This window comes from Crocuta crocuta, unplaced genomic scaffold (genome assembly GCF_008692635.1).
Source record: "Crocuta crocuta isolate KB4526 unplaced genomic scaffold, BGI_CrCroc_1.0 scaffold97, whole genome shotgun sequence".
Classification (NCBI taxonomy): domain Eukaryota; kingdom Metazoa; phylum Chordata; class Mammalia; order Carnivora; family Hyaenidae; genus Crocuta; species Crocuta crocuta.
This window is the reverse complement of record NW_027531999.1, coordinates 2,706,373-2,726,520: the sequence shown is the minus strand read 5'-3', so window position 1 is coordinate 2,726,520 and position 20,148 is coordinate 2,706,373. Positions and strand designations below refer to the sequence as shown.

The window sequence follows — 20,148 nt, the reverse complement described above, 5'->3', positions numbered from 1 at the left end:
TGAACAATCATTAATTGTACCATATATATACCACAAGTGATCATGGCAATTTTCCAACATCCCTGCCTGCCTTTTACCTTTTGCCTTCCGTATCTTATTTTTCCATTTTCTAACATTTGATGCTACTTACCAACTTCTTTGCTGTCTTATGTCAATAAGCTTTCAAAAAAAACTCATAAGAACCTGCTAAAATACCTACCCTGTTAATTAAAAGGTGGGGTGATGACACATCAAAATCAAAATACTAACTTTCCGTGGTTGATACAAACGTAGTAACTAAGTTTAATTTTTCCATGATTAAACAATTTTATTGTTTCCTTCTCAAGTTATTTTATGACTCACTGTTTCTTCTTTGGGTCTCTGAAAATGATCCCTTCCTCATGTCTATCATCTGACAACCCACCATTCACCTGTTTCAGACCCAGATGTAAAGATTAGAATTCAGGGGCTGGGCTCTGGTGGAATCAGACCAGATTTTTCCCACAAGGTCCTTAAAACTAGGGAGGCCTGCCTGATACACAACTAAGAATAGTTGTCCTTTAATTAAGGGGTATTTTTTCCCTCTGTGATTGTTTTGCAACAATATCAAAACATTATGAAATGTTTATCCTCACAGATCCTGAAGTCTACTTTCTTGAGTCACTGGCTCATTTTCAATTACTGAAATAACCAAAGAAAGAACAAACAAATCCAAACAAGCAAATGGAAAATACATTTTCCTCCTCCTCCTATTTCTCTAGTGCAGAGTCTGTTCTCATTTAAGATATTTGTATCAAAATCCCCTTGCTTGCATAAAATTGATAATAAAAAAAAAAGAAAACACTTACCCAGAACAAGAAGTTGAAGATAAACATAGAATATTTTATACAGCCACTCACACCTGCCATGTCGGAGAAGAATCAGGAATCCAGATGCTGTGCCTGTATCTGTTGGTTAGAGGATTGTCCCGCAATATGCTCTGGAAGAATGTGTCTGCAGAGATTGCTGTGCCCACGGCTTCTGAGCAGAAATAGAAAGCAAAGGAGGGGGACAGGGGAATAATCCGGTTATTAGAGTGGATAAAAAATTAACCCACACATTTAAATATCACAAGGGCTATCTCTAGGCGAGTGTGCTCTTTTGCTTGTCATGGCTCCTGGGGCACTGGGCCAGGATATTTATGATCCTTTCTCCCAAACTGCCTCCTCTAAAGTAAACAGATATCAAGTTAAGGAGTGGCTCTGGGTCGGAGAGAGAGTGGCACAGCTGATACTAGGTTGTTGGATTTCAGAAACCACAACTTGACTTCCCTGCTCTCTATTTCCACTTCAGGGAAGTGAGATCAGTTTTGCTTCGAGATAAAGGGGCATTGTGTCTCAATTCGTTTTTGCATTGCGTTTTCTCAACAATGCACAATCTCTTCCGGGTGCAATCAAATGCATTGAGAAATCTGCAAAAATCTGAAGGCTTACATGTAGTCACCTTTTATCCTTAACCCCAGAAGAGTGGGAACAACCATTACAGGTACCACCTTGCAAAGCCTCTAAACTTGTTTCAAAACAAGTCCACCGAGCTGCTGTGAATGACTCATAGATAGAGGAAGTGAGGAAGAAGAGATTGCCCTGCCTATCATAAGACCATTCAGTTTTTATCTTTATTTCTTACAGTGTAAAAGGAATAAAAAGCTTAGGAGTCATTCTCTGACTACCCCCATTGTGTTCATTTTATAATGTGTAGCTATTCTGATAGCTCAGTTTATTGTGAAGGCAGGCACTGTACTTTCCTTCCTATGATAAGTTACACCTGGCAACAGTTCCTCTCCACCAACCCAGTTTTTGGATTCCTGGTCCTCTCAGACAAAAAAAAAAATTCAAAATGAGAAGGTGGTTATAGTTCAGTGACCACAGATTGTGCAATTTCTTTCTAGTGCTAATAGAAGGCAGCTGTTGCAGGTAAAGGCAAAATGCTCTGACCTAATCAGGGAGGTGTGGACCGCTTTTGTATAAACAATTTGGGTCATGCTAGTTTTCACATCCTGAATCTAAAAGGGAGTTCTTTTCCTCCTAAAGAACCCCATACTTCAAAATGTTGTCGGGGGAAAATACCCCTTTAAGTATTTAAGTTCTGTACAATAAGCAAGTGTGGGCTTGTAAAAAAAATAGATTCGTTAAGAGAATGTTTTTCTACTTTTCACTGACATACAAAGGTGCTTTTGAGATCATTCCACTCCTTGACTATAAACACAATGTATTTTTAATGTATTAGCACCAATAATGCTTAGTACTAAGGCCAAATTTAGGAGTAGCTCAAAAATAATGGCTTAATATTTAAAGAATTATTAAAACTGTTGGTGTTCTATGCTGTTTCTTCTAGAAAATAGAAATAATTTCACAAACTTCTGAGATAATAGTGTGTATAGGATTACCTATAGCTGAAAGAGAGAGACAGAGAGTGAGCAGGGGAGGGGCAGAGAGAGAGGGAGACACAGAATCCAAAGCAGGCTCCAGACTCTGAGCTGTCAGCACAGAGCCGATGCAGGGCTCAAACTCATGGACTGCAAGATCATGACCTGAGCTGAAGTCGCATGTTTAACTGACTGAGCCACCCAGGCGCCTCAGAAGAATTTTTGACTGAGCTGAAAAACTGAATGGATTTGAATTCTAGAAATGATTATCATTTAGAGGTAAAATCAAAAGAAATATACAGATAAAAATGCTATTTTGTTGACAAGAGTGTATTGAGTACTTACCAAATTTCAATTTGGAATAGACTTTTCAAAATCTCCTTCTAAAGAATATAATCCTTAGTTAAATCACTGTGGAACCCTGAAACATAAACATCAATGGATGCTCTTTGTAAAAGAATCCCCCGTCCAATTAGAAATCTGTATGAAAGAGTTCACACTTCTGAATTCCTATCCCGGTAAATGTTATGATCACACAACACTTGCCCAAGCTAAATATTGTGGAGTCCCTTTGTATTCCTTTCTTTCTTACCTGATATCCAGTCATTTCCCAAAGTCCGCTGAGCTGCTCAGTTTCCTTCAAATCTGGTTCCTCCATCTTTCCTTTAGCTACTGTCATTATTCAACCTGTCATCATCTCATACTTGGGCCATTCCACTAGAATCTTAAATTAGTTTCCCTCCCAGTCTCTTCCCCTTCTTATCTGCCTTAACACTTCAGAATTTTTTCTCTTTCTCTTCCCATAATTCTTTTCATAAATACTTCTTGACTATGTAATTCTCCTGGTTCAAAACCATTCTAGGGGCTCCTGGGTGGTTCAGTTAGTTGAGCGTCCGACTTCGGCTCAGGTCACGGATCTCACAATGTGGGTTTGAGCCCCATGTCAGGCTCTGTGCTGACAGCTCAGAGCCTGGAACCTGCTTCTCTGTGTGTCTCTCTCTGCCCCTCCCCCACTCACGCTGTGTGTGTGTGTGTGTGTGTGTGTGTGTGTGTGCGCGTGTGTCAAAAACAAATAAACATTAAAAAATACATTCTAAGGATGGCTTCCTGTAACTTACAGAAAAAAATTCAGATTTCTTAGAATGGCATTTATAGCACAGTGCAAACTGGCCTCTACCCGCCTCCCAGAACTTTCTCCTGTTCCTCCCTCCCTGGGCAGCCTCTACTCTTAGGCTCCATAGTCACAAAATTACTTCATAGGACTGGAATGTATCTTGGGATTTTACCCTTCTGTGCCATGTCATAGAGTTCTAGGGGACTACGAACAAGTTATCTCTCGCCCCTCCCAAAAAATCAATTATCAACTAAAGGAAAACAATTTGTTTCAGGACTTGTCAGAACCCTAACTTGCTGATAATCCAGCAGGTGACAAAATACATAGCAATTCCCAAATGAATGTGATCCCAGAAAAATATTTTTGAATGACATATCTTGAACCAATGTTACAACACTGACTTAATTGAAATGCGGATCTAGACAAACCTCCACATTTCACACGAAGGAAAGTGAAGCCCAGGGAGACTGAGTAGCCCAAGGTCACAAAACCGGCTAGTGAGGGCTCATTAGCTCTTGACATGAGGTCTCAGGGTGATCACATCACTATTCTGTCCACTTCCATCAACTATCTCTTAGTTACATACAACGATTATAAGTCAGTTACCACCTTAGATCTTGAGAAGTTGTTCTATAGCAGATATTTAACAGTGGGAAGTGTGGGGAAGGGAGGGGTTGGAGAAAGTCAATAATAAATCTTAGACCCAACAAAATGCGAGGCCAAGAAGGAAAGGAATGGAGAGTAGGATATCACAAGAAACAACAAGTGAAGGAAAGAACGGAACAAAAGTCTAATAAATCTAAATAAAGTTTTCCTAATCCTGCCATTGTGCCAATTACTATGACTCATAGTTACAGGGTAACCAACAGGAGATGATGATTCAAATCCAGTTAATCATGAAAATTCTCCACAAGGCAGTCATAGTAAACTAGGTCTTGATAGCAGTGTGCGGACCCTGGCAGGAAAAAGAGAGAAAGAGTTCCCTTGTGTTCAGAGTAGAGAAAATAGCATGAATCGGACCATCAGACACCCTATATAAAATACAGCATTTTCTCTTGGTCATCAAGGTAATCAGGCCTACATTTGGGATATGGACCAGAAAGCAGACATAGATAGGAGGTTCATACTTTCACCATGATACCATGTTTCCCTCTGTAAGAAACACCCAATAACCCATTCACCAAGTGTCTTGAATACATACTATGTTCGAGGCACAATACCGTAGGTGCTGGAGATAGAGCCGTTTACAAAACAAGATAAAAACTTTGGCCCTCATGGAGATTTTATATAGTATATATACAAATATATTGGGTAACTAGATTTTAGAAACAAAAATAGAAGGAGGAAGTTATCTTCCCACTATGGTGTGAGTTTAAACAGATGCTCTTTATTATTATTTCAAGATGAATTAGATAGTATGTTCAGATAACCTGCCATTTAGTCATTCATTTGACATATTCACTGAACATCTACTATATTCTGAGCCCTGGCGATATGGCACTGAACAGACAGAAAATGCTCCTGATCTCTTGGAGTTTGCATTCCAGAAAGAAAGATAACTTCTTCTTTGTGTTTTTGTTTCCAAAATCTAGTTACCCAATATATTTGTCATTGGAGTAGGAACTGAAAAACCAAGTCATATGTTTTAGAGAAAAGCTTATTTTCTATTTTATGTTGTATATTCTCCCATTATCACCGGCATTATATACTATATGTTTTAATAGCATTGTGAATGTTACTTTCCTCAAAGCCTAATAGCACAAGTGAGAAAAATGACGTTGGAAGTTTCTCTTCCTTAGGACTACTTAGGTGTGAGTGTGTAACTGCATGAAGACATGAGGTCATGCATTCCAAATAATTAGAGTGAAGAGAAAGTTCTGATACTCTTTAGCAGTTCTCATTTTGAAAAAAAACAAAAAAAAAACTTTTCTTACTTTTGGAAAATGAAGGTTGCTCACTTGCAGGTTTTATGATCCTTTCACAGGAACAGAGGCTTGGCGCTTGTCCCCTAGGCCAGTTCCAACATTCCCTAGACCAACATTTTTTCTTCTGTTTTCATTTGAACATAATACTCTATGCTTCCTATCCTGTGTGCCTATGGAGCCTAGCTCATAAAAACCTCTTGCATATTCCCACTCGGGCTGGGAAGCATCCGGTATGAGAATGATCTGTCTCCTTCCATTGCTGGCCATTTTGAAACAACAATGTCTATTTGTAGTTTTAACTCCAGCTCAGAAGTAAATGACTTAGAATTGTCTTTGTAAAGTAGCGAAACGGTGTTCATGAACAATGGATACCCAATATTCTTCCTCTTTTATAGATATTTTTACTCTAAAGTTGTCATGATTTGTACCTAGACATAAAGTCACAAACCATATCGGTTACACAAGGAAAAATATGAAAACATTCATAGGAAAACAGACTTTAGAACACCAGAATCCATTTTCAAGTGTTTATTAGGGAAGATTGAGGTGAAATAGTACGGTGATTACAAATGCAGTGTTTGACCATGATGGATTAGAGATGCCCATGAATTCTTATTAGACCTCGCTACAGTGTTTATACTCTTTTCACGCTTGTGGCAAGATGAGAAAGGGGCCAGTTCCTGGTTGGGGTCCAGGGCCAGGTCCTTGGCTTGGCAGCCCCCCAAAGCTGAGCTTTGCCAACCTTTCCTGAAGTGATCTGCTACTTAGGATAGATTCACTTTAAATGATCTCTCAGGAGCCAGAACATCAATTTCTTCATTTATGATGAGACATGTACCCATTAAGCCGCCCAGCATAAGACACTGGCTGATCGGAAAATCCTCTCCCTGTCAGAAAGCAGCACAGAAGCCAGAGCACACACACATGGTTTCTTGGAGGGGAAATTCAGTAACGGAGTCTGTGGATACATGGCTAAGATTTGATAGGCTGATGAGTCTAGCACCATCTCAAGGGCCCAACAGCCAAACCCACCAAATGACACCCTGAGCGGAGGCAGTAGCCTCTCCATGAATACAGCTGTGACAAACCCCAGACTCCTTCTCCTCCAGATTGCCTTCTCTGTACTCTGTTCAGTCCATGCCCTCTCTGTGATCACAGTCTACCCCCAGGCAAGCGGACGTGAACACTGGGTATCCACTTACCCGACTGTAATTACAGTTCAGTCCTGCTTCCGAGATCACATTTTAATTGCATTTTAGATATTTCTAAAATTCTTCACTTAAAAACAACTGCTCTCTTAGTCCAGTCCTATAAATTTTACTAGTTGGTCTCTCAGAGGCCAATCCTATTTTCCTTCTCTCCAAACCAGGACATGTGCCCTCGTACAGACTAGAATACTCAACAGGAGAATGAAGAATACAAAACAGAGCATTGTCATCTCCAGCCCAGGATCATTGGATACTCTATTTTTGTGCTGAATATTTGCCTGGCTGTTTGCTTTTTAAGTTTAAAGTGTAAATGCCAACCTGCTTTTCTCTGAGTTCTCTCTGAATCAGTCCTTTGTTTGGTCAGTTCACAAGGTACACATTAGCTGCCAGGCGTGATTAGGCTCTGAGGTAACAGTGATTAAGAGGTAGGGAAATGAGCAGAGGCCACCAACACAGAATTTTAAAAAGAAAAAGAAAAAATACAAGGGTGGGGATGTTTAATGCTTATATCAGACACCAGTTTCTCAAACTGAAGGAGCCAACAAAATGTTACACTGAATTTAACACAGGCGTAGCCCATGACTGGTCAGAAATAAACAGAGACGTTTTACTCATAATGCTAATTAGGATCTCACAAGTGACTGATTCTAAATTAGAAAGGTTTATTCAACCTCACACAGTGGGAATGTATTGCATGGCCATTCTGGTTCCCAGGAGAAAATAAAATAACAGAAAGGCACTGTAAAAGGTCATTTATGAGGAAATCCCAAACTTCCATTTCACACATTTTAAGAAGCAACAAAATGTATCCCAAATTAAGCTCAGGTAGAAAACAACTCAGACTTTGTTTTGAATTTTTTTAAAGCCACAGAGAGTCCTATTTAGATTTTTCCTGAGTACTTGAAAGACTTGATTTTCCCTGACCATGAGAAAGCAAAAGAAACTCAGAAAACCAGAAAACCTGTAGATAAACGCCTAAAGGAGGGCCTGGCTGCATTTCCTTCACTATCATACTGTTTAAATGGATCACACCAATCTCAATCCATATCAAATAAAAGTACCCATATCTAGGAATATAATATCTAAATGTAATCATTCAGGAAATGGAGTAAACCATTTCTCCTAGAATTCTCTTCTAGTTCCATTCTTCATGTATATTCAAGTATTCAAGTCTCCTTCCCTTCCTCACTGGGTGTTATATGGAAACCAATCTGACAATAAACTATTTGTAAAAAAAAAAAAAAAAAAAAAAAAGTATTCAAGTCTCCTTCCCTAAACCTTCCCAGTAATTATTATACTATTAACACATTAATTTTTTCAGAAAATGCTTCATCCGTAGACCAATCATGTGAGGAAGTAAAAACAATTTTAAATAAGCTACTCTTGGGGTCATTAAAGTGTCTACAGGTAAAACAAAGATGAGGAATTGCTTTCCTTTATACAGAATCAAGTTGACCTCTAATTTAGCCTACACTAATCATTAAACCTTAAGAAAATATTCCAAAGGAGAACTTACTGATTTTTTTAAATTGTGGAATAGATCCACCCTCTTTCTGCATACTAATTTATTTATACCATATTCATACTTGAGGCTTCAGATAGCCAGAAAATTCCCGTAAGTGCTCTGCTCTCTTTCCTCTTCACTCTTCATGGTTTCTTGAATCCACGAGTGTGAAGAGGTACTGTTAAGCCAGGAAGATTGGCCTAGCCGAGGTCCCTCAAAAAGGAATGTGCAAATCTGGGAACACATTCTAGGGTTTCTAGCTACCAGGTTAGGGCCTGATATATAGGAAATATCAGCCAGAAATTTCAAGTTTCTTGAGAATCACAGATTCTCAGCCAATCCCCTAAGGAGCTCTCTGAGAAGGAAATAGTTCATAAAGCTATTCTCTGTGCAGTAAAAGATTATGTCACTCCCATGCTTTGAACGCTCTAATGGATTCCCATCACAATTAGAATGAAATCCAAAGCCACACAAGATGGGCCCTTGGCTGCCTCACTGACCTCATTTCCTCCCACTTTCTCCCTCACTCACGCTGCTCCAGCCACAGTGAACTCCTTGTCGATCCTTGGACTTGCTGAGCATATCCCCGACTCAGGGCCTTCCCACTTCCTCCTCTTTCTGGAATCCTCTTCATCTACAAGAGCTAGATGGTTCATCATCTCCACTCACTGTATTACATATTTATTTATTCTTATTATTGTCTCCTTCCTTTCTGGAATGTAAATTTCAGGGAATCGGGAGCATTTTCGGTGTTGTTCACAGAACAACGTATCCCTTGGGTTCAGAATATAGTAGATGTTCAATAAATATGTATTAAATGAATGTCTAAATAGCAAGTTTTCTAACTATATTTTCTAATTTATTTTTTAAGAATAACAAAGAGCACCTGTTTGTGTTCCCCATTCTATTCTACTGCCTAGCACAGTGACTGAGAGATATAATCGCAGCATGTTCTAGGCTGCAGCACTGCAAAAGATAATTCACAACGTTCTTATGAACTTTATATTCCACCAACTTGAGACAAGAAAACCCCTACAAATAAACAAATAAATATGCAAGAAAACACTAGGAAGAGAAAAATGGCAGGATCTTGTACTGCAATGTAACTGAGGCAAATACTTTACATTAGATGGAACCTTGAGGATGTGACATTCAAACTGAGTCCTGACCTGGGTCAAATCATAAGGAAGCACCAAACATGCCCAAATCAAAGGCATTCTGTGAGATAACTGGCCTAAATCATTTAAATGCTAAGACAATGAAAGTTAGGAAAGACTGAGGAATTATTCCATATTCAAAGAGGCTGGAGAGAGGCATGGTAACTTGGGGGAATATTATCCTGAATTAGAGCCGTTTCTATATAAAAGTTGTTACTTGTGAAATTAATCAACATGACTGGGATCTACTGGCAAGGATACATGGGGACCCTTTATATCAGTCTTGTAACTTTTCTGTAGGTTCAAATTGTTTGGAATAAAAATAAATGGTCTCTGTGATGGGAAAATAATTGAGGCACAGAAAAGTTAAATAATTTTCCCATGCACCTGGGTGGCTCACTCAGCTGAGCATCCAACTTCGGCTCAGGTCAGGATCTCACAGTTCATGGGTTTGAGCTCTGCATCGGGCTCTGTGCTGACAGCGCAGAACCTGGAGCCTGCTTCAAATTCTGTCTGTCTCTCTCTCTCTCTCTCTCTCTCTCTCTCTCTGCCCCTCCCCCCATTCATGCTCTGTCTCTGTCTCTCAAAAAGAAATAAATGTTTAAAAAAATTTTAAATAATTTTCCCGAATTCCCATAGTTTGTGATAAAGCCTGGATGTGAACCCAGGCAGTCTAGCTCCAAACTATGAATTTTTCAACCACTATGCATGTTGTTTCTATAAAATAGAAACATAATGTCATATAAATGTTTATCACAATGTCTCATGCAAAGTAAGCTCTCAAGTGATATCCTTATTATTAAAAATGAATACACAGTAAACAAAGAGTCTTGCTTGAGAAAAAGGTACAAGCCATGTTAAGATGTACGGTAAGAGAGTTCCAGACAAAGGCAACAGATAGTACAAAGACCCTAAGGTGAGCACAAACTTGACATGCTGGAGGGAAAAGGCTGATGTGTGTGTAACATAAAGAGTTATGGGGGGCATGGTTTGAAGTGAAATCAGAGACAGATTCAGGTCAGATCCTAGAGAGAGGTGTAAGATAGGGAAAAGAGAGTGGATATATTTAAGTGTTATTGGAAATGTAAGGTAAGTGTTATGGGCTGAATTGTGCCCCCCAAAATTCATGCTAAAGTCCTAATCCCCAATAACTGAGAATGTGACTGTATTAGAGAGATTTCTGAGATCAGAAAGATGTTGGAGTAGGAGGCCCTGGACCATGCTTCTGCCCACAAACAGACCAATTAAGCAATTCATGAATGAATTAAGCATTCATTTGTGGGAAACCTAGAAACTAAGTGAAAGGCTCTTGAATGCTGGGAAATCACAAAAACAAATTTATTGAAGTCACTAAGGAGACTCAGGACACTTTCTTCCTGGAGTTGCTTCCCCTGGTGCCATGTCACAGGCTCAGAAAGAGATCTCCTGGCTTCTGGTTTCTCCCAGGGAAAAGAAGGGGTTGGTTTGCCTATCCAGTGCTTTATCTTTTTTGAGGGACCTCCCCAGAAGTTTGACTTCAATCCTACCAGTGTTGGAGCTTAGACCCAATTTTAAAATGTGTGTGCTAAGGACTTGAGTAGAAATTTTTCCAAAGAAGACATACAAATGACCAACAGATATATGAAAAAATGCTTATAGTCACTAATCGTAAGGGAAATGCAAACCAAACCCACAATGAGATCTCACCTAATACCTGTTAGGACTCTTATCATAAAAAAAATCAAAAACGTAACAAGTTTTGGGGAGGCTGTGGAGAAAATAGAACTCTTATGTACTCTTAATGGGAATGCAAAATGGTGCAGCCACTATGGAAAACTGTATGGGGGTTCCTCAAATAAATAAAACTAGAACTACCATATCATCCAACCATCCCACTTGTGGGCATGTATCCGAATGAACTGAAATCGGGTTTTCACTGATGCATCTGTACTATGTGTCCATGCAGTGCTAGTCACATTAGCTAGGATGAAGAAACAACCTAACTTTTGATCAGCAGATGAATAAATAAAATGTGATACAACATAAAATGAAATGATATTCAGCTTTAAAAACAGGAAATTGTGCACTATGTGACAACGTGGATGAACTTTGAGGACATTAGGCGAAGTGAACTAAGCTACACAGAGAAAGACAGGCAAGTACTGCAGGATTCCACTTACATGAGGAACATAAAATCATCAAATCTCCAATTCATAAAAATCAGAGACCAGAATGCTGGTTACCTGGGGCTTGGAGGATGGGTAAATGGGAAGTTTTTTATCAACAGGCATCAAGTTTCCATTTTACAATATTGCGCCTATAGGCAATAATAATTTATTAGACACTTAAAATCTGTTAAGGGAATAGATCTCATGTTAAATTTTTATCTCAATAAAATAATGAATAAAGAAACAAACAAATAAATAAGATGTGGCTATATTTGGACACAAAGTCTTTAAAGGGACAATTAAAGTAAAATGAAATCGTTAATGTGGGCCTTCATCCGATATGATTAATGTCCTTACAATAAGAGGAAATGAGGACACACACACACAGAGGAATGATTATGTGAAGACACAAGAGAATACAGCCTCCTACAAGCCAAGAAAGGAGACCTCAGAAGAAATCAACCCTGCTGACACCTTGATCTCAGACTTCTAACCTCCAGAATCGCAAGAAGATTAATTTCTGTTATTTAGGTCACCCCGGCTGTGGTGCTTCATAACAGCAGCCCTAGAAAATTAATACAGCAGGTTTCAACAGTTGAAATGATATGATACAGTGATCCAGGCAGAAGATGATGGTGGCTGGTCTAGGGTGATAGCAATGCAGAGGAAGAGAAGTGATTAGATTCAATATAGACTTTAGAGGTGAGATGAACATTGAGGGGGAGAGAAAGAGAGGACCGTGGATGACAACAAGATTTTAATGTGACTAAGTTGGTGGATAGTGATGCCACAAAGATGGAGAAAACTAGGGGAGAAGAAGAAGTTCTGTTTTAAATGTCTCAGATTTGAGATGCCTATTAGACATCCCCATGGAGATGTCAGGTAGGTAGCTGACTATATGAATCTGGAATTCCAGGAGAAAAGTCAGAGCTGGATATAAACCTGGGCATCTTTGCCACATGGGAGATATTTAAACCAAAGTACTGGATAAGATTAACTAAGAAGAAGCCATACATAGATAACATGAGAACCATGGCCCAATTCCTGCAGCATACCAATATTTAAAGTTTAACAAAGGAGTGAGTACATCGGACTAAAAGTCACTAAACGTGACTTAAGAGGAAAACTAGCAGAGTGGTATCCAGGAAGCAAGAAAAGGAAAGTGTCCTAAGGAGAGATCAGGCAGATGTCAAATGCTGTTAAGAGGTCTGGAAATAGGAGTATTCCCAGTCACCCCTGGTTTTGACGGCATGATTACTGCCGCCTTTGAGAGAAGACCAGTCTTAGTCACATGGTAAAGACAGAGTCCAGTTAGAAAGGGTTGAAGAAGGAATGAGAAGTATGGAAGTAAAATCACTTACTTTAGACAATTATTTCAAGTTTCACTGTAAAGGGGAGCACTCAATATATGAAAGCCAGAGGGTAACCTGAGCTCATCTAGTTCCACTGTTCACTGGGAATTAGAGGGATGTGAAAATATGTTCCCACGTAAATTAAACTGGAGAGTTTATTCACATATGTACCATTAAAATTAGACATTATATCATGTTGAATTAAACTCTTCATTCATTCTATAAAAGCCTGCAGGATCACAGGTTAGTAAATTGTAATAGAAAACAGAAAAAATAGAAATATTGAGTTTCTTGGATAATAAATTCTTGTAAGTTCTTAGGCAAATTTCTCTCAAAACTTTGGTAACTAAGAATCATAACTTACACAATAGATATTCATAAGAAACATTACATATCAATGGAATTAATAAATCCAAATCAAATATTAAAAGTATTAAATGGGAAATTAAGGAAAACTAATGGTCAGAATTTTAATAGCTATATCATACCATGCTCCAGAAAGAATCTCAGGCAACTTACAAAACTATACATGTAACAGGGAGAAACTTAGCATGTCTGACTCCATATTGCTTCCATTTCCTTTGTTGCTATGATGTATATTTTAGCAAGTTCTGTTTAACCCTGCACAATGGCACGTTACAGCTAACATTTGCAAACACCGCTCTTTAACCAAAACCCACCTCACTCAAGGAGATAAGAAAAATATATACAAAAATAACTATGCTATGTTTAAGATTTACAGGAATGACATGACCAGATGCCTGTATGCAAAGATCAACTGACCAAGGACAAAGAAGTTGCACTACCCTCTTTAGATGCCTATGGATGTCAGTCAATTTTTGACTCCAACCCCATCCTGCTTCTCCCTCTCACTACAAAAGAAGCCCAAATTTCATACTGACAGGGACATAGTTCTTTGGGACAACAGTCCACAAACTCCTTGGTTTGCTGGCTTTCCAAATAAAGTCACTTTCTTTACCCCAATATCTTGTCTCTCAACTTATCAGCCTGTCATACGGTGAGCAGAAGGAGCTTGGACTTGGTTATGTACAAATAATTATAAAATACCTAAATAAACAAGGAAATTTAAGGAATGAATGGGGACAGTGGGGGCAAGACTTCTCATTGTATATCTTTTATTTTCTTTTGATTTTTGAACTATGCAAATGTATTCGCTATCCAGAAAATTTAATTTTTTAAATTCAGCTTCGTTTTCATTCAAATCCTGAAATTTGAGTTTCATTCAAAGCTGAGGAGGCAGATAACCAAACAGATCTCAGCAGACACACTGGCAATGGCATTTAAGATCTGCTTTGGGTCATATCAGAAGGGAACCAGAAAGTATATGCTCTATGCCAGCTGGGTAGAGACAGAGTCTAAATAGATAAAGGGGAAGTCAGTGATGATATTGCAGAAATCTGGTCTGGATCACTGGCAGAAGAACCAAGAGGCACTTGGAGATCTTGGAAGGGAGGAGGTTTATTTTACGCCAGTGAGCTCAGAGGAGATCATTCTCCAGAGGTCTGAGCCCAGAGCATCAGTAGAGGGAGTAATTTGTAGCCTGTTACTTCCGCATTTCTCATTAATGCATGAGACAAGCAGTGTGGGAAGAAGAACCTGGAGGAGGGATCCTTTGACCAGGGACAGGTATTTCCTTATCAGTCCTGCTGGCCAACTTACAACAGATTTTTCCCTATCAATCAAGGACCAATCCAATATTTAGAAAATTTTTCAGGATAGGGAAAGGAAGCTTATATATCAGGATATGATGCAAGCAGGCAGCTATGTATAACAGAACAGTGTTCTATGAGCATCTCCTGTGGGACAAGCCCACTTTGGTTCATGCTTTGATTTCAATGCTTTTCTCAGAGAGTAAAACCCAATTTGGGACATGTTAGATTACTCTCCGGTGGAAAAGGAAAGTGGGTTCTTCCAAAACTAGAAGCTAATGATGACAACAGGGCTAGTTCCTCTCAAACATGCTGGGGGCTTGAGGTCTAGGTCTGTGGTGTCTTTCACAAGGTGTATCAGCCAGACGCAAGCAGTATTTGGAATGTGGTGGTCCCTCTATTCTCATCACCAGGCTAATGGACTGTTATCAATTTTGTTACTGTTTTACCCAGCATTTTGTTGGCCTTCCATGGTGGGTCACTTTTGCCCCCCTGATTGTTTCATTGCTTTATGTGCCTTCCTGATACCTTTATGTATCTCAGGACCTCAAACTCAAAACTATCAGATCAAACGAATTGGCTCTCCCCATCGCCATCTTCCTCTTTACTATTTTCTTAATTAATAGACTTCATTTTTTAAAGCAGTTGTAGGTTTACAGAAAAATAGAGCAGAAAGTAGAGTCCCTCTAATCTCCCTCCCTTGTCCTCTCCTGAGCTTCTTCCTCTTCGGCATCTTGCATCAGTAGGGCACATTTGTTACAACTGATGGGCCAGTATTAATACATTATCAATAACTGAAGCCCATAGTTTACATTGGGGTTCATTCTTGGTGTTGAACCTTCTATGGGTATTGACAAATGTATCATGACAGGGACCCAGCATTACAGCATCATACAGAATAGTATCATGGCACTAAAAATGCCCTGTTTCACCGACTCATCCTTCCCTCCCTCCACTCCTGGAAACCACTGATTTTCTTACTGTCTCCATAGTTTTGCCTTTTTCAGAATGTCATATACTTGGAATCACACAGTGTGTACCTGTGGCATAATAAGAAATATATATTTTGTCTTTTTCCCTCCTAGGTTCCCGGCACACGGGCTCCTAAAATGCCTGGAATCTCAGGAAGAAAAATAATGTCATCTGTATGCTAATGAGGTAATTGGTAGCTAGGGGTCCCCAAAGGACTTCTGGATAGTGGCTGCTTCCCAGAAAGACCAAGGCACAATCGCAACTTTCAACTCCACCCCTGGCTTCCAGGGAAGGCAGAGGGGCTGTAGATTAAGTCAATCATCAAGAGCCACTGATTTTATCAATCTTGCCTAAGTAATGAAGACTCCATAAAAATCCCTAAGCAATGGTGTTCAGAGAGCCTCTAAGTCGGTGAACACACTGAGGTGCTAGGAGGGTGGCACACCTAGAGAGGGCGTGGAAGCTGTGCACACACAGCAACCACCCCTGTACCTTCTCCTATGTGTTTTCCATTTGGCTGTTCTGAACTTGTATTTTTTTATAATAAACCAATAATAGTAAGTAAAGCACTTTCCTGAGTTCTGTGGCTCATTCTAGCAAATTATCAAAACTGAGGAAGGAACATGAAAACCCCCCAATTTATAGCCAGAATTTATATACAGGCATACCTTGGAGACATTGTGGGTTTGGTTCCAGACCACGCAATAAAGTGAATATTGCAGTAAAGCATGTCAAATGAATTTTTGGTTTCCCAGTGCATATAAAAGTTATGCTTACACTATACTTTATTCTATTAAGTGCAATAGCATTATGTCCAAAAAAACAATGTGCATACTTTAATTAAAATTATTGCTAAAAAATGCTAACAATCATCTAAACTTTCAGTGAGTCAAAATCTTTTTGCTGGTGGAAGGTCTTGCTCTGAGGCTGATGGCTGCTGACTGATCAGGGTGGTGTTGATAAAGGCTGGGTTGGCAGTTTCCTTTTTGTTACTTTTTTAAACTGAAGTATCGTTGACACACAGTGTTATATCAATTTCAGGTGTACAACTTAGTGATTCAACAATTCTATACATTATGCTATGCTCACAGAAATATAGTTACCATCTGTCACCAAATGATATAATTACAAGGTTGTTGACTATATTCCATATACCATAATTTTAATCCCCGATTTATATATTTTATTTAAAATTTTTTTTTAATGTTTATGATATTTGAGAGAGAGACAGAGAGACAGAGAACAAGTAGGGGAGGGGCAGAGAGAGAGAAGGAGACCCAGAATCAGAAGCAGGCTCCAGGCTCCGAACTATCAGCACAGAGCCTGATATGAACTCACAGACTGGAAGATCATGACCTGATCTGAAGTCGGCCACTTCACTGCGCCACCCAGGTGCCCATATATATTTTATAAATAGAAGTTTATACTTCTTAATCCCTTTCACTGATTTCACCCACCCATTCCCAAACCTCTTCCCCTCTGGCAGTCACCAGCTTGTTCTCTATACTTATGATTGCATTTTTTGTTTCTTTGTTTGTTTTGTTTTAGATTCTACATATAAGTGAAATTATATCATATTTGTCTTTCTCTGTCTGACTTATTTTGCTTACATAATACTCTCTAGGCCCATCCGTGTTGTCTGTGAAAAGTGGCAAGATCTCATTCATTTTTATGGCTGAGTAAGATTCCATTGTGTGTGTGCATCACACTGTATGTATACATATAAAACCACGTCTTCATGACCCATTCATCTACTGATGGACATTTAAGTTGCTTCCATATCTTAGCTATTGTAAATAATGCTGTAACAAACATGGGAGTGCATATATCTTTTTTACTTAGTGTTTTCATTTTCTTTGGGTAAATACCCAGTAGTAGAATTACTGGATCGTCTGGTATTTCTATTTTTAATTTTTTGAGTACCATCCACACTACTTTGCACAGTGGTTGCACTGATTTCTATTCCCACCAACAGAGCACGAGTATTCCCTTTTTTCCACATCCTCGCCAACACTTGTTATTTCTTATCTTGGATAAGGTAACATCTTATTGTGGTTTTGATTTGGATTTCCCTGATGATGAATGATATTGAGCATCTTTTCATGTATCTGTTGGCTATCTGTATGTCTTCTTTGGAAAAATGCTTATTCAGATCCTCTGTCCATTTTTTAATGGTATTGTTTTTTGGTGTTGAGTTATACAAGTTCCTTATATATTTTAGATATTAACCCCTTATAGGGTATATCATTTGTGAATTTCCTCTTTTCTTCAGTAAATTGCCTTTTTATTATGTTGATGGTTTTCTTCACTATACAAAACCTTTTTATTTTAGTGTGGTCACAGTAGTTTATTATTTTTAATGCTTATTTATTTTTGAGAGACAGACATATCATGAGCAGGAAAGGAAGAGAGAGAGAGAGGGAGACACAGAATCTGAAGCAGACTCTAGGCTCCAAGCTGTCAGCACAGAGCCCGATGCAGGGCTTGAACCCACGAACCATGAGATCATGACCTGAGCCAATGTCGGATGTTTAACCGACTGAGCCACCCAGGTGCCCTGATGGTAGTTTATGTTTACTTTTGTCTTCCTTGCCTGAAGAGGCATGTCTAGGAAAATGTTGCTAAGGTTGATATCCAAGGGATTATTGCCTATATATTTTTAAGGATTTTTATAGTTTCAGGTCTCACATTTAAGTCTTTAATCCATTTTTAGTTTGTTTTTGTGTATGATGTAAGAAAGTGGTCCAGTCTCATTCTTTTGCATGTAGCCATCCAGTTTTCCCCCATACCATTTATTGAAGAGACTATCTTGTCTTCATTATATATTCTTGCCTTCTTTGTTATAGAGTCATTGACCACATAAGTGTGGGTTTATTTCTGGGTTCTTTATTCTATGTCACTGATTTATGTGTCTATTTTTTGACAGGACAACACTGGGTTTTGGTTTTTTTTTAATGTTTTTATTTATTTCTAGGAGAGAGAGAGACAGCGTGAGCAGGGGAGGGTCAGAGAGAGAGGGAGTCACAGACTGAAACAGGCTCCAGGCTCTGAGCTGGCAGTCAGCACAGAGCCCGACGCGGGGCTTGAACCCACAAACCGCGAGATCATGACCTAAGCGAAAGTCGGACGCTTAACCGACTAAGCCACCCAGGCGCCCCAACACTGGGTTTTTTTGACAGACTTTTTAAAAAGTGTATTTATATTTCTTTCAGGGGGGAGTGGGGGTGTGTGCCTGAGTGGTTCAGTCGGTTAAGTGTCCAACTTCAGCTCAGGTCATGATCTTGTCGTTTCCAAGTTTGAGCCCTGCATCGGGCTCTGTGATGACAGCTAGGAGCCTGGAGCCTGTTTCAGATTCTGGGTCTCCCTCTCTCTCTCCGCCCTCCCCCACTTGTGCTCTGTCTCTCTCGTACAAAAATGAATAAACTTAAAAAAAAAATTAAGAGAGAGAGAAAGCAAGGAGGGGAGGGCAGAGAGAGAGGGAAAGAGAAGGAGTCCCAAGCAGGCTCCACACAATTGGTGCAGGGCTCAAACTCACAAACCATAAGATCATGATCTGAGCAGAAATCAAGAGTTGGATGCTTAACTCACTGACCCAGCAGACACCCCAACACTGTTTTGATCACTATAGCTTTGCAGTATATCTTGAAATACAGGATTGTGATACTTCCAGCTTTGTTCTATTTTCTCAAGATTGCTTTGGCTATTCAGGGATTGTATGGTATATGGTTATTTTGTAAGAAACTGCCAAACTGTCTTCCCAAGGGTCTTCACCGTTTTATATTCCCACTAGCAATGAATGAAAGTTCCTGAGTCTTCACATCCTTACCAGCATTGGTGATGTTGGTGTTCTGGATTTGGGTTATTCCAATAGGTGTGTAATGATATCTTATTGTTGGCTTAATGTGCAGTTTCCTAATGATACATGATTTGAGTATTTTTCATATGTGTATCTTCTTTTGTGAGATGTTTTCAGATCTTTTGCCCAGTTTTTAATTAGGTTATTGCCCTATTGCTAAGTTTTTGGAGATCAGTCTTTTTATCAGATATTTGTTTTGCAAATATTCTCTCCCATTATGTGGTGTATTATCTCATTCTCTTTTTTAAAAAATTATTCTTTTAATGTTTATTTATTTTTGAGAGAAAGAGAGAGACAGAGCATAAGTGGGGGAGGGGCAGAGAGAGAGGGAGACATGGAATCCAAAGAAGGCTCCAGGCTCCAAGCTCTCAGCACAGAGCCTACGTGGGGCTCAAACTTGGGAACAGGGAGATCATGACCTGAGCTGAAGTCAGGCATTGAACTGACTGAGCCACCCAGGTGTCTCTCAAAAACCATTATTCTTAATGAATTATTTTCTGAATGTACAGATACAGTTTGTTAATTCTATCTCTAAAAAACATTAGACTTATGTCCACTACCAACGCCTTATTGTGCCTTATTGAATTGCTATAATAACTGTCTCCTGGAACTTCAAGATTTCAGTCTGTCAAGAACTTTGAGGGCTAGGAGATTTTATCTCATTTTCAAACTAACAAGTTAATTTGCTACAGTTTAACAGTTGCTGCAGAAGATAAGAGACTCCCAGATCAGGAACAAAGGACTTTGTAACTCACAGCACAACAGCAAGCTCTTTGAGTTTCATGTTTATATCAGGTCTTTTGTTCCCTAATTCCCATATTAAAGATGCCCAGCAGCGCAGATGAATGCTGAGTACAAAG

The 20,148-nt window shown here is 39.2% G+C and overlaps 1 protein-coding gene across 7 annotated transcripts in view; it reads right to left on the bottom strand.

Moving 5' to 3' along the window:
• The window catches only part of TSPAN8 (tetraspanin 8), a 208,448-nt gene that overhangs the window by 31,050 nt on the left and 157,250 nt on the right, over nt 1–20,148 (bottom strand). For 3 of the 7 annotated variants that reach the window (XM_077775210.1, XM_077775212.1, XM_077775209.1), the window contains 2 exons: nt 2,729–2,804; nt 828–999 (listed from right to left, as the gene is read on the bottom strand). In XM_077775210.1, the coding sequence (XP_077631336.1) occupies nt 828–887 (60 nt within the window). In that variant the 5' untranslated portion in view covers nt 888–999; nt 2,729–2,804. Of the gene's footprint in view, nt 1–827; nt 1,000–1,451; nt 1,468–2,728; nt 2,805–20,148 lie in introns of those variants that run through there. The other 4 variants (XM_077775211.1, XM_077775215.1, XM_077775213.1 and 1 more) reach the window with 4 other exon arrangements.